At 38.9% G+C, this 15,081-nt stretch overlaps 1 protein-coding gene across 5 annotated transcripts in view; it reads right to left on the reverse strand.

Annotated features, from left to right (window-relative positions):
• Positions 1-15,081, reverse strand: part of LOC133615207 (serine/threonine-protein kinase N1-like) — a 135,898-nt gene that overhangs the window by 30,413 nt on the left and 90,404 nt on the right. For all 5 annotated transcript variants that reach the window (XM_061973606.2, XM_061973605.2, XM_061973607.2 and 2 more), the window contains exons 4-7: positions 14,166-14,286; positions 10,706-10,851; positions 6,105-6,318; positions 5,860-6,045 (exon numbers count right to left, since the gene is read on the reverse strand). In XM_061973606.2, coding sequence (XP_061829590.2) covers positions 5,860-6,045; positions 6,105-6,318; positions 10,706-10,851; positions 14,166-14,286 — 667 coding nt within the window. The remainder of the gene's footprint in view (positions 1-5,859; positions 6,046-6,104; positions 6,319-10,705; positions 10,852-14,165; positions 14,287-15,081) is intronic.

The raw sequence follows: 15,081 nt of genomic DNA on the forward strand, positions 1-15,081 counted from the left end.
CATATAGATTCCTATCTTTCATAAAGACAAGAATATAAGTTGGTGTATTACCTGATTCTGATGACTTGCATTGATTGGAATCAGACAGTAGTGATGATAACGTCCCCATTTTTAAATGGGGGAGAAAAAAAGTCCTCCTTTCGGTCCAATACCACATGAAAGTGGTTGGTTTTTGCCATCTTATTTGTCCAGCTTCCATACTCCTTTTTATACACTTTACAAGAAATACATTAGCGGTCAACTCCGTAGCTTTGCGCTAGCTTTCTGAGACTCTTATTTTCAGTCTGTCTTTAGAGTTTTGACGGGCGGTACGGCACGAGAGTTGAAATAAAAAGTGTTTCCCGCCTTCCTGTCGGTAATTTTTTTCTTAATAATGAGCTCGCAGCAGCCGGTGTCATCTCACAAGACCCTCGGGTGCCGTGAATGTCAATCAAGTGACAAAAGTGACATCTTGGTGAAGATTGATGATCGCTAATGTTTAGATTTATATTTTTCAATGCCTGGCTGGCGATCGACTGACACACCCTCCGCCATCGACCGGTATCTCGCAATCGACGTAACGGGCACCGCTGGGTTATACCTTTTTGTAAGAACTGTCAAAACGGACCCCGAAAACTTTAATTTTTTTTAGTACATGGTGAAAAAAGTACACTCCTGATCTAAAGGACAAACTGTACAGTATAGATAAACAGTACCTCGGAGTGGATACCAGTACTCAACATTACCAATTTGTATTCCTTTTGAGTGTGTTCATGTGTTCATAAATGCTCATTTGGTTATTAATAAAACACATGTTGTTCATGTAGCATGTGAGCTGATACAGATAACAGTTGTTACATATTGTTTTCTTACATTCCTGACTCATTTGCAAGTACATTATATACTGTAGTAGATTTTGCGTGCAGTTAAATTGCAAGACGGTGGTAGTGTTTAGACCAGTGGTTCTCAACCTTTTTTCAGTGATGTACCCCCTGTGAAAATGTTTTTAATTCAAGTACCCCCTAATCAGAGCAAAGCATTTTTGGTTGAAAAAAAGAGATAAAGAAGTAAAATACAGCACTATGTCATCAGTTTCTGATTTATTAAATTGTATAACAGTGCAAAATATTGCTCATTTGTAGTGGTCTTTCTTGAACTATTTGGAAACAAAGATATAAAAATAACTAAAAACTTGTTGAAATATAAACAAGTGATTCAATTATAAATAAAGATTTCTACACATAGAAGTAATCATCAACGTAAAGTGCCCTCTTTGGGGATTGTAATAGAGATCCATCTGGATTCATGAACTTAATTCTAAACATTTATTCACAAAAAAATAAATCTTTAACATCAATATTTATGGAACATGTCCACAAAAAATCTAGCTGTCAACACTGAATATTGCATTGTTGCATTTCTTTTCACAGTTCTTTTTGACATACATTTTAGTGAGAAACCTGAGCTTGTGTTTCACTGAGTTTATGAACTTACATTCATATTTTGTTGAAGTATTATTCAATAAATATATTTATAAAGGATTTTTTAATTGTTGCTATTTTTAGAATATTTAAAAAAAATCTCACGTACCCCTTGGCATACCTTCAAGTACCCCCAGGGGTACGCGTACCCCCATTTGAGAACCACTGGTTTAGACCACGGACAGGAAGTGGCATTTGCCATTTAGTTGAATGTGCCAGTCTTTTCTTTTGTTGAATCCTACAAAGTGTTAATACTGTAAGTATCGTATTTGATACACACCAGCTGTTTGATTGTAACATTCATCGCAGTTTTAATTTCCCAATTTGTTGGCATTTAAATTGCCATGTAAAATCGCCAGTGCTAATAAGTAGCACGTCTATGGCAAATCCAATGTAAATTAGCATCAAGCTAGCACATTTTGAAAAGTGGAGCCTTACTGTAGGATCGAGTGTTTTTTATCAGGCATACTTTCTTTTTGGGTTTGGAAAATTGTAACATTACCCAGGGGCAGTCTTTGTTTGAACCAGCCAGGTTTACAACCAGATATGACCACGTGCAACAAAAGTGTCAAAATATTGCTCCGTTTCATTTTACGTGAATATATACCCGGTAGTACCGACAAAATGACATCAGTGCCTATATAACTACTGAATTCAGTAAACATCCCTAATTACATATTTAAAGGAGATCAATTATGCAAAACCAGCTTTTCTTACCTATTGGTAAATGTTTTTGTGTATTTGGGATCTGTATAAGTCCTGAAAATTTGAACTCAAACCGTGAAGGCATTGCAGGGATATTTATAAAACAATCTTGCCTTCCTTAATACTTCCTGCAAACAAGCTATTTGGAATGTGCACCAATTAGTAACGCTTTTCCAACATGTGAAATTAGCGCAGGGTTGCCCAAACTCCAGCCCACAGGCCAAGTGAGGAACGCCAGCCTTTTCAAATTTGCCCACAAGACATCATGAGTTCAACAAAGCATTGCACCGTGGAGTGCTCTCAAATTAAACCTAAATACCAGGCAGTCTCTGAATGCTACATATTTGCTACCACCTTGTAGACAATCTGAGTAAATCTGATCAATTACCCTTGAAAGTACTCTGGATTAGTAGAACAGCATTTACTTAAATGACACAATCCAAACAACCTTCCCTAGTCATGGTGCCAAAAAAAAATGCAACTAACGTAAAGGGCAACACACATGGTCACACATAACACAACCTACTCACTGTACTTTGTGGATATTATGAAAAACGTCCAAACACCAGACAAAAATTCAAAATTAAACCCATTAGAGTGCATGATGGGAAAAAAGCAAAACACTCTCCACACTTATCCATGTTTGGCGCATTTTAGTTGTCTTATATTTCTGATTGATTACAAAACTTTAAGAAGGTTGTCACGACATATCCAATTATAGAAATTATATAAACATCATTTTAATATAATATGTACACACACATTATATATATATATATATATATATATATATATATATATATATATATATATATATATATATATATATATATATATATATATATATATATATATATATATAGTCACGATCAAAAGTTTACATACACTTGTGAAGGACATTATGTCATGCTGTCTTGAGTTTCCAATAATTTCTATAACTGTTATTTTTTTGTGTTAGAGTGATTTGAGCACATACTTGTGAAGTTTGGTTGTTTTATGAATTTGTTATGGGTCTAATGAAAATGTGACAAAATCTGCTGGGTCAAAAGTATACAAACAGCAATGTTAATATTTGGTTACATGTCCCTTGGCAAGTTTCACTGCAAGGCGTTTTTGGTAGCCATCCACAAGCTTCTGGTTGAATTTTTGACGACTCCTCTTGACAAAATTGGTGCAGTTCAGCTAAATTTGTTGGTTTTCTGACATGGACTTGTTTCTTCAGCATTGTCCACAAAGTCACGACTTTGGGAAGGCCATTCTAAAACCTTAATTCTAGCCTGATTTAGCCATTCCTTTACCACTTTTGGTGTGTGTTTGGGGTCATTGTCCTGTTGGAACACCCAACTGCGCCCAAGACCCAACCTCCGGGCTGATGATTTTAGGTTGTCCTGAAGAATTTGGAGGTAAACCTCCCATTTCATTGTCCCATTTACTCTCTGTAAAGCACCAGTTCCATTGGCAGCAAAACAGGCCCAGAGCATAATACTACCACCACCATGCTTGACGGTAGGAATGGTTTTCCTGGGATTAAAGGCCTCACCTTCTCTCCTCCAAACATATTGCTGGGTATTGTGGCTAAACAGCTACATTTTTGTTTCATCTGAACACAAAACTTTCCTCCAGAAGGTCTTATCTTTGTCCATGTTTGTCTGCTTTGAGGTGTGACATGATGTTAACTTCTTGTGCCAATAAAAATTGTCATAAAAATGCATTTTTAAAATCTTTACTGACACCAAATATCCATAAATACCGGTAATGATAAAGAATATCGATAAATTCTTAACGATATACATCCCTCGTCAGGATGGCAAAATATTGGACTAAATAAGAATTGTGTTGAATTGATTCATTGTTGAGTGTCTTGAAGAAGGGAGGAAAAACAGTGTACACTACTTGTATGCAACCAGCAGAGGTGCTGTTGATCCAACTAGTTTTTTTAAAATGTATTATTATAATTATTTTTATTTTTTATGCATTTTTTATTAGTAACTTTGTGGAGATCCAACTAGATAGATAGATAGATAGATAGTACTTTATTGATTCCTTCAGGAGAGTTCCCTCAGGAAAATTAAAACTAGTTTGTGGTCTGAGTAAGATCAACATGACACCAACTCCAGGAGTTCCATTTTTTTCCCAATCTTCTGTTGGTTGCAATAATTGCCGTAAAATGTTGTTTTTTTGTTCAAATCAAGATTGGAAAATTCCTTATCTGCTAAACAGCAGATAAGGAATTTTCCAATCTTGATTGAAAAGCAATGCACTCAGTCTATTGAGGGGACTTGTAGACGATTATAATCTCCATGGTGGACATAATTAAAGCTTTTGTGCTGCAGATAACTGTGAGCATTTTGTTCATTCTTGCAGTCACAACATTTTTTCTGCTTCATTTAGAGCAGGGGTGTGCAAACGTTTTGCACGAGGGGCCGCATTAGGCTAAAAAACGGGACTGCATGTAAAGTAACTATACATACAGTATATATACACATATACATATATATATATATATATATATATATACACAGGTAAAAGCCAGTAAATTAGAATATTTTGAAAAACTTGATTTATTTCAGTAATTGCATTCAAAAGGTGTAACTTGTACATTATATTTATTCATTGCACACAGACTGATGCATTCAAATGTTTATTTCATTTAATTTTGATGATTTGAAGTGGCAACAAATGAAAATCCAAAATTCCGTGTGTCACAAAATTAGAATATTACTTAAGGCTAATACAAAAAAGGGATTTTTAGAAATGTTGGCCAACTGAAAAGTATGAAAATGAAAAATATGAGCATGTACAATACTCAATACTTGGTTGGAGCTCCTTTTGCCTCAATTACTGCGTTAATGCGGCGTGGCATGGAGTCGATGAGTTTCTGGCACTGCTCAGGTGTTATGAGAGCCCAGGTTGCTCTGATAGTAGCCTTCAACTCTTCTGCGTTTTTGGGTCTGGCATTCTGCATCTTCCTTTTCACAATACCCCACAGATTTTCTATGGGGCTAAGGTCAGGGGAGTTGGCGGGCCAATTTAGAACAGAAATACCATGGTCCGTAAACCAGGCACGGGTAGATTTTGCGCTGTGTGCAGGCGCCAAGTCCTGTTGGAACTTGAAATCTCCATCTCCATAGAGCAGGTCAGCAGCAGGAAGCATGAAGTGCTCTAAAACTTGCTGGTAGACGGCTGCGTTGACCCTGGATCTCAGGAAACAGAGTGGACCGACACCAGCAGATGACATGGCACCCCAAACCATCACCCAACCATGCAAATTTTGCATTTCCTTTGGAAATCGAGGTCCCAGAGTCTGGAGGAAGACAGGAGAGGCACAGGATCCACGTTGCCTGAAGTCTAGTGTAAAGTTTCCACCATCAGTGATGGTGGAAACAAGGGAAGGTTGTTTGGATTGTGTCATATAAGTAAATGCTGTGCCATTATTTCAAAGTACTGTCAAGGGTCATTAATCTGATTTATTCACATTGTCCACAAGATGGGAGCAAATACATAGCATTCAGGAACCGCCTGATATTTAAGATTAATATGACGGTGCAATGGCGAGATGAACTCATAGCGTCTCGCGGACCAAATTTAAGACGCTGACAGGCGGCCTGCAGACTGTATTTTGGACACCCCTGATCTAGAGAGTATAATTGGAATTTCTATTCATGGGCAAATTATAATTTTAGCAAACACTTACAAGACAGCTCCTCGTTCTTGCCAGGGATCTTTAGGCTCATGCTGCTGCGGCTGTAGAGGCCACTCAGTTTAAAGGAACGGCCATCTCCAGGACAGTAAGAAGGGAGAAGCACGGGAGTCCCTTTGCTCCTGCCGGGGACAACCTCTGGCAGCCCGACACACCCCAGAAGATGCACCTGAAGAGTTCCTGAACAAAGAATTGTGTCAGCGCTCAGAGTGTGAGGCCAGACTGGCTTGGTGTCGTACCTGTGAGGGGCGATGGTTTACTCAGGGTGTTGTACTGGTTGTGAACATAAGGGGTGCTGTGACGCGAGCTGAAGGCGGAAGAAGACGCCAACGCCAGCTCCTCCTTGATCAGACAGGCTTTGGGGTGGTCCTCTGGGAGTTCTAGTAGCCGCTGCTCCAAGGAGCACCTGAGAAGGTCCAAGCGCTGGGACGACTCGCTCAGACCACATTGTGCCTAAAAGTCATACAGAACATCCAAGTAGGTACAGAACTTCAATGGCCTCTGTAGTTTGGATCCCGAAATACATCCATTTAGTAAATCTGATCAATGGCCCTTGAAAGTACTTTGATAGTAGCACAGCATTTACAAACCCCGTTTCCATATGAGTTGGGAAATTGTGTTAGATGTAAATATAAGCGGAATACAATGATTTGCAAATCATTTTAACAGTTGAATATGTGATGGTATGTGGGTGTATTAGTGCCCAATACATGGGTAACTCACACATCTGTGAAGGCGCCATTAATGCTGAAAGGTACATACAGTACAGGTTTTGGAGCAACATATGTTGCCATCCAAGCAACGTTACCATGGACGCCCCTGCTTATTTTAGCAAGACAATGCCAAGCCACGTGTTACATCAACATGGCTTCATAGTAAAAGAGTGCGGGTACTAGACTGGCCTGCCTGTAGTCCAGACCTGTCTCCCATTGAAAATGTGTGGCGCATTATGAAGCCTAAAATACCACAACGGAGACCCCCGGACTGTTGAACAACTTAAGCTGTACATCAAGCAAGAATGGGAAAGAATTCCACCTGAGAAGCTTAAAAAATGTGTCTCCTCATTCCTAAAAGTTTACTGAGTGTTGTTAAAAGGAAAGGCCATGTAACACAGTGGTGAACATGCCCTTTCCCAACTACTTTGGCATGTGTTGCAGCCATGAAATTCTAAGTTAATTATTATTTGCAAAAAAAAAAAAAAAGTTTATGAGTTTGAACATCAAATATCTTGTCTTGGTAGTGCATTCAATTGAATATGGGTTGAAAAGGATTTGCAAATCATTGTATTCCATTTATATTTACATCTAACACAATTTCCCAACTCATATGGAAACGGGGTTTGTAATATAACTTGTCACAGTGTCACTCAGTTCGTTCAAGTCCTTACAAGAGTCTTTAAAAACATCCCAATTGGTATTGTCATAGCAACCATTTAGTTCACGAATAGAGCCCTCTGTTCACACAGCCACCTCCTTGCACTTCACTTTTCCTCTCTTGAGGGCTGGTTTATACACAGGGGCCAGAAAGATGCTGTTGTGATCAAATGAACCTAATGGTGCTAGTCCGTAGGATTTGTAGGCGTATTTTATGGTGCCATAGCACAGGTCCAGAATTTGTCCATGCCTAGTTGGGCAGGTTACATACTGGTGAAAGTGACCTAGGGACTTCTTAAGGCTACATGAATTAAAATCTCCCAATAGAAGATGGGCTGATGGTTTGAAGACGGTGCACAAGTTTAACAATAGTGGACGTTGCCTCTCCCATATTAGCTCTGGGGTGGATGTAGACAACTGTCATAAACAGGTGTGGGATTTCTCGCGGTAAATAAGACGGCCGCAGTGAGACACTTAAAAGTTCAGTGTCGGGGCTTCATATAGTTTCCCGCACCGTGACAGTCTTGCACCAGGCTGGGTTCACATACAAGCACACGCCTCCTCCCAGTGTTTTACCTGTCAGGTGTGCGTCTCTGTCCAGCCGAAAAGGCTGCCCGAATACCAGTGATTTCCAGGTCCTGGTTCAAGTCGTGATCCTTTAACCACGTCTCCGTTAGTGCAATCACACAAGCGTTCTTGTATTCGGATATGCACTTTATATGAGCTTGAAGCTCGTCTACTTTTGTTTCTCAGTGATTGTGCGTTACTGAGGACGATGGAGGGAAGGGGTAAGTGGCGTAATCCAAGTCGGCGGAGCCGCTGTCGCACTCCTTCTCTCCGCCCTCGCTTCCTTGTCGAGACCGCTCCTAGCACCACCGTGCGTGGCTTCCTCGTACATGCCGGACTCTCGGTTTGCAGATCTTTGGCGGAATGCCAGCTGGCAGGGTCCCGACTTTTGAGCCTCTACAGCGGATAAGAAAGTCACGACCGTATTGCAGTGAGCGGGGCTGCTGGCTGCTACACACGCTGTCGGTCCTCAGCTGTGACTGTCCCTCGGGCAACGCCATGCAGAGCTCCTCCAGAGTCTCTGTTTTGTTTGTAGTCATGTTTAAGTTGGTAGACTACTTAGCAATAGTCTTACACAAAGCCTGTGCACTCATTAAAAGTTAAGTTAAAGTACCCATGATTGTCACACACACACTTGGTGTGGCGAAATTATTCTCTGCATTTGACCCATCACCCTTGATCACCACCTGGGAGATGAGTAGAGCAGTGAGCAGTAGCAGGGGCCACGCCCGGGAATCATTTTTGGTGATTAAACCCCCAATTCCAACCCTTGATGCTGAGTGTCAAGCAGGGAGGTAATGGGTCCCATTGTTATAGTCTTTGGTATGACTCGGCCGGGGTTTGAAATCACGACCTACTGATCTCAGGGCCACTGCGCAGGTAACCACTAGGCAACTGTTAGTTCATTATTTCATTAGTTCATGATGATAACACAAAACACTGATCGCACATGACAAGACAGAATAAAACAAAAAAAGGACCAACAAACAGAGCGACTACTTTTGCGTGTCGCTGCTAAGAGACAGCGACACTTCCGCCGGGTCTCGGTAAGAGTGTTAGCTTCTACCTTGCTCGCGAGCTAAGAGTGAGATAAACTTGAAAAATAATTTTTGTTTCATTTTAGCCAAAGTCAGCCAGCTCAACTTTGTCTACATCAATTCAAGTACGTTTTAAAGCACCCTAATGAAGGTATCATAAGATTAAACATATAATCTATTATTAAATAGCCAACATTTTAAGAATTAATCAAATATACAACTCTACACATTGAGTCTATCAGAGTGCTAAAACTGCCAAGAGTTTAATCAATAATCAATATACCAGTGTGCAGCTTTTTAAACATCACAAAATAGTTTTTTTTTCTGAGGAAGTCAGATTTTGTTTTGTTTTCTTTGCTGCTATTTTAACTTTTTTTTTTAATTTCATAAACAAGGTTCATTGTTTTTTCAGCACTTTGCCTTTTCTTTCTTTTAAATGGAAACATTAATAACCATTAACATTTTTGTAACATCTGTAAGAGTAGCACAGTTACAGTAAAAATAAATATTTATGAATGAATTAGTCATCTTTGTTGTTCGTAAGCACATGCCTAAAGTAACTTAAGCTGCATTTAGAAGTCGGTGTAAAAATTAGAGCCATTAAATATGTGCACGCTTTATTATCCGATTAGTCGACTAATCGTAAAGATAATCGTTGACGTTAGTCCTAATTTGAAAACACGACTATTTTTTTGTACCACTAAAACACAACTTTTAATATTTTTTATATATAAAGTAGTCAAAAATAATCAACAAATAAGAAAATAATGGTTGTATCATCCAAAACTAATGTAAAGTATCAAACAACAGAAGAAAAATTGATTATTACATTTTAACAGAAGTGTAGATAGAACATTTTAAAACAGAAAATAAGCATATATTAACAGTAAATTAGCAAGTAGATCAATAATAGTTTAAAATGCTAGCTGAATTAGAAGCCCTAGTAACATGTTGTGAAGTGGTTCTATTATGCCTAATAATATATCGCCATATAGATTGTAGGCCAGGGGTGCCCATTACGTCGATGGCGGAGGGTGTGTCATACCTAAAAATTAGCGATCATCAATCTTTACTAAGACGTCACTTTTGTCACTTGATTGACATTCACGGCACCCATAGGGTTTTGTGAGATGACACTGGCTGCTGACAGATCATTATTAAGAAAAAACGACCGACAGGAAGGCGAGAAACACTTTTTATTTCAACAGACTCTTGCGTCGTACCCGCCGTCACAACTCTAAAGACTGACCGCACAGTTCCTGTCTTCACAATAAAAGCGCTGCTTCATCCTGCCTGCGCTAGCAAAATAAGAGTCTCAGAAAGCTAGCGTGCACAAGCTAGGAAGCTACGGAGTTTGCCGCCAATGTATTTCTTGTAAAGTATATAAAAAGGAGTATGGAGGCTGGACAAATAAGATGGCAAAAAGCAACCACTTTCATATGGTATTGGACCGAAAGGAGGACTTTTTTTCTCCTCCATTTGAAAATGTGGACGTTATCATCACTACTGTCTGATTCCAATCAATGCAAGTCATCAGAATCAGGTAATACAACTTATATTATTGTCTTCGTGAAAGAAATGAATCTATATGTGTTAAACATGCTTGTATTATCATTAAACACATTTAACTTGTTAACGTCTCTTTCATAAATAAATAAATATAAATTATATATATGTATGAGGTAGAGCCCCTCCACCTGGTCAATTGAAAAGTAGCTCGTCTGCAGAAAAAGTGTGGGCACCCCTAACCTATACATATCGCCTATCCCTAATCCACGTTCAACAAACTAATGATAGTTTGATAGAGGTCAAATGTCATAGCAATAATTGCCTGCCTTTCCAAAAAACAACAAGAGCTCTGACCTCGGCCATGGCCTTCTTGTCTTGGACCTTTCCTGCGCCGAGCAGTCGCAAAATGTTCTTGGCTCCCTCAGCCATGGCGTGCTCCACGCGGTAGTGATGCCACAGCTCCTCCACACGCAGCTCCACCCCACACAGGTCAGGTTTGCCTGGGACACAAGAGTGGTCTTTAGCCTCACCGACAACCCTCACACTTTCTCATGAACCGTGGCTCATAAACAAGTCATAACACACCTGCTCCGCCAGAGAATAAGAAGATATAGCAGGAGAGTACGGCACCTTTCGGAGTTCAATGATTTTTCAGTGCTTACTGACTTTTTAAGGTGTGGGAACACACCTGGATAAAATAGGTACAAATAGTTTGGAGACTGTGCCATGAGGGACCTCCTGTATCGCTGACATATTTGACAGGACAGCTCACTTTGTATCGGATGTTCCACATGTGTCCCAAACTGAACTTTTATTTGATTTGGTTATTTGTACATTCTATTTGCATTACAGCTGAGGTTCTACACCTTTTTTACTTTGCGGCCCAATTTTCTACTGCAGAGGGCCCCGGGGCCCACTCAAATATTAACACTGAATTTGAATTGTATTCGATAATTGTATCTAACCTGCTTAGAGTTTGACAGGGTAAACCTTGTCAAATGATATGAAAACCTGTTAATTTAAGTTAAATACTAATAAAAACTAAAGAAAAATACATTTCCATACAATTATGCATTGCTAAAATAAATACATTCTAACAAGATAAATAATAATAATATATATGTTTCTTAAAAAAAACTGTCAATAAAATGAAAGTCCAAATGAAAATACAGCTTCACCACTTTAGTCCTAATTTTTGCGCTTTAAAAACTTTAGCTCCGGACTTCTTCTGTTTCTTTGAGCTTGTCATTACTGCCACAGGTGGTGGAAAAGTACGGACCACAGCTGAGAAACACATATTTGTGGCCCAACAACAGGTTAAGAAACACTGCACTACAGGATCACAATCTATTCGAATGATTCTGTTATATTTATAATCTATTCCTATATATACACAACCTACTCTATTGAAATGACTATGTAAATACTATTGGGCAACTTCTTTTGGCTAAACCTCGGTACTATATTTCGTCTCATGTGTGCCGGTATGACAATAAAGTTCCCTAAATCCTTGACTCTAATGTCCTTTCAGCCTCTTTTCAAATGTTCTTGTAATCAGCCAATATTTAAAGTTAAAGTTAAAGTACCAATGATTGTCACACACACACTATGTGTGGCAAAATGTGTCCCCTGCATTTCACCCATTCCCTTGTTCACCCCCTGGGAGGTGAGGGGAGCAGTGGGGAGCAGTGGGGAGCAGTGGGCAGCAGCGGTGCCGCGCCCGGGAATCATTTTTGGTGATTAAACCCCCAATTCCAACCCTTGATGCTGAGTGCCAAGCAGGGAGGTTATGGGTCCCATTTTTATAGTCTTTGGTATGACTACCAATCTCAGGTCGGACACTCTAACCACTAGGCCATTTTTGGTATATTCGACGGGATTTTTACTTTATGCACTAAAAAACTTGACTTCCTAGAGTAAGGAGAATATTACCGTATGTTCCAGGCTATACGGCGCTACTTTTTTTCTACGCTTCAATCCCTGTGGCTTGTAAAATGGTGCGACTAATTCATGGATTTTTCTTCGCTAACGGCCATAATATTTTGTATTCAACAAATAGTTCCCATAGAATACAGACAAAGACATTTAATATGTGTGTTATTGTGTGTGCTATGGTGGTTCGTCGTTGCAGGTGCTGCGGTTTGAACGTCAACAGTATTTCCTTCTGTTTAGTGCCTTGAACCAGAAGTACAAGTGCCGTTCCGTCGTCTAATCGTCCTTAGCGTTTCTACTCGTATAGAGTCCTTATTCGTCGCTCCAAGCAACGTTTGTAAGTTTTACAATACAACTAAAACAATGCATACTCACTAAACAATGTGTGATGTCTGTAGGAGTGTTTTCATTCATATTTGGACATGCTATCGTAATCCATGAAGCTAGCATTGTTAGCATTAGCTAATATGCTAACACGGTTATGAGTGTCTGTGTTAGCATTATGAATTAGAAATGACATTCCTTTTGTATTGTTTCAGTTTTGTAAATTCACCAAAACGTCAGACTCAATGTTATTGAGTCTGTTTAGCTGATCGGAGAGCTAGCTTGCGGAGCTAGTGGGTCCATGACGATGACTTCTGTTTTGTTTGATCTGCCGTTTTACTGCCGTGTTATAGACACCGTTTAAAAACAATTAAGGTATGTAAATAAACATTTACAAAATATTTTTGTGCAAATAATTCATTTCACAACGTATATATTACAGTACAGTATTTCCTTCTGTTTAGTGCATTGAACCGAAAGTACAAGTGCCGTTCCGTCTTCTAATCGTCCATAGCGTTTCTACTCATATGGATTCCTTATTCGGCACTCCAAGCAACGTTTGTAAGTTTTACAATACAACTAAAACAATTCATACTCACTAAACAATGTGTGATGTCTGTAGGAGTGTTTTCATTCACATTTGTACATGCTATTGTAATGTCACGCTAGCATTGTTAGCATTAGCTAATATGCTAACACGTTTATGAGTGTCTGTGTTAGCATTATGAATTAGCAATGACATTCTTTTTGTGTTGTTTCATTTTTGTAAATTCACCAAAACGTCACCGAGGAGTTATTGAGTCTGTTTAGCTGATTGGAGAGCTAGCTTGCGGAGTGGGTCCATGACGATGACTTCTGTTTTGTTTTATCCGCCGTTTTACTGCCGTGTTATAGACACCGTTTAAAAACAATTAAGGTATGTAAATAAACATTTACAAAATATTTTTGTGCAAATAATTCATTTCACAACGTATATATTACAGTACAGTATTTCCTTCTGTTTAGTGCCTTGAACCGAAAGTACAAGTGCCGTTCCGTCTTCTAATCGTCCATAGCGTTTCTACTCGTATGGATTCCTTATGAGTCACTCCAAGCAATGTTTGTAAGTTTTACAATACAACTAAAACAATTCATACTCACTAAACCCTCTCATGTGTGGTGTCTGTAGTAATTTACTTAAACAATTCCATCTAATATACCAAAAATGTTGTCTGATTACAAGAAAATGAGAAAAGTGTGTGAATAAGAAGACATAATGAAGCTTTTTGAGCGTCCTCTCAGCCTCATGTCTTCCTGCGTCCGTCCAGACCCACCCTGCCTCATCTCTAACCTCTTCTAAATGAAGCATAGCTCTTATCTGCCGGCCAACATCAAGGGGATGCAGAACATCAATAAAAACTATAACCTATAATGGACGAGGTATATGTCAGCGTGTGTGTTGGACTGCGGACACTGTGAGCTTCTGAAGCAAACATTGATTGGTAACTCATGAAATATGCAGCGTGACAGGTGGGTGAGCGATAGAAGGTGAGGATGAAAAAAAAAAACAAAAAGGTACATTGGCTGTCCTCAGAGTGCTCCGTGGCCTGCATGGCCTTGCGGATCTGCATGCGGATGATGTCGATCTTGGTCTTGCTGTCCTGCAGCATCTGCTGGGCCGTCTGGAGAAACTTCTTGTCCTGCGAAGGCGTTCAAAGAAGACATAATGGAGCAGAACATGAAGGTCTGTATGTCGTTTCACCAAAAACATACTGCAACATTGATTTGTTGACATTCTACTCTTTTCGAGCTATACTTTTGTCAGACAGAGCTGATGCATGTATTGACTACAATGACAATACAGCTAACATCAATATTTATATAAAGTATTTTGTTAGGGGCTGTGGTCGATCCAATCCAGGTTGGTTAATACTGCCGTGCTTTTATTTTGAAGCTTACTTTGTTTGGATTGAACAGGATATCGCAGATGATGTTTGATAAGAAATTATCGAGTTCGAGCCTATTATCGAATCCTCTTATCGAACAGATTCCTTATCGATTCTCTCATCGAGTCCAGATAGGTTGTTGAATATGGAAAAAAACACACAACATTTGGTTTAACAAAAGCTCAGTTTTATTATATAAGAAAAAAATAAAATCTAATAAATAAAAAAATATTGACTGTTACCCCCCTAAAAAAATAAAATAAAATAAAATAAATAAATATTGACTGTTGTTACCCAAAGTATATTAAGTGGGATTTTTCAGAAAAACAAATATATACAGTAACACAAACACAACCTGTCTCTGTGATCACTATAGGTGTATAAATAATAATAGTGTTAAATAAAATCAGTCCCTTGGGCACAAAACTGAAAATAATACAACGCTCCAAAAAGTGCACTTCTGCTGCTATTTGACATAACTGTTTGTTATGATGCTTTGACATTTTTGCACTTTATTTCTTTATTGAAAAAAAATTCTATGAAGAGAAA

This window comes from Nerophis lumbriciformis, linkage group LG22 (assembly GCF_033978685.3).
Source record: "Nerophis lumbriciformis linkage group LG22, RoL_Nlum_v2.1, whole genome shotgun sequence".
In the NCBI taxonomy this organism is placed as follows: Eukaryota; Metazoa; Chordata; class Actinopteri; order Syngnathiformes; family Syngnathidae; genus Nerophis; species Nerophis lumbriciformis.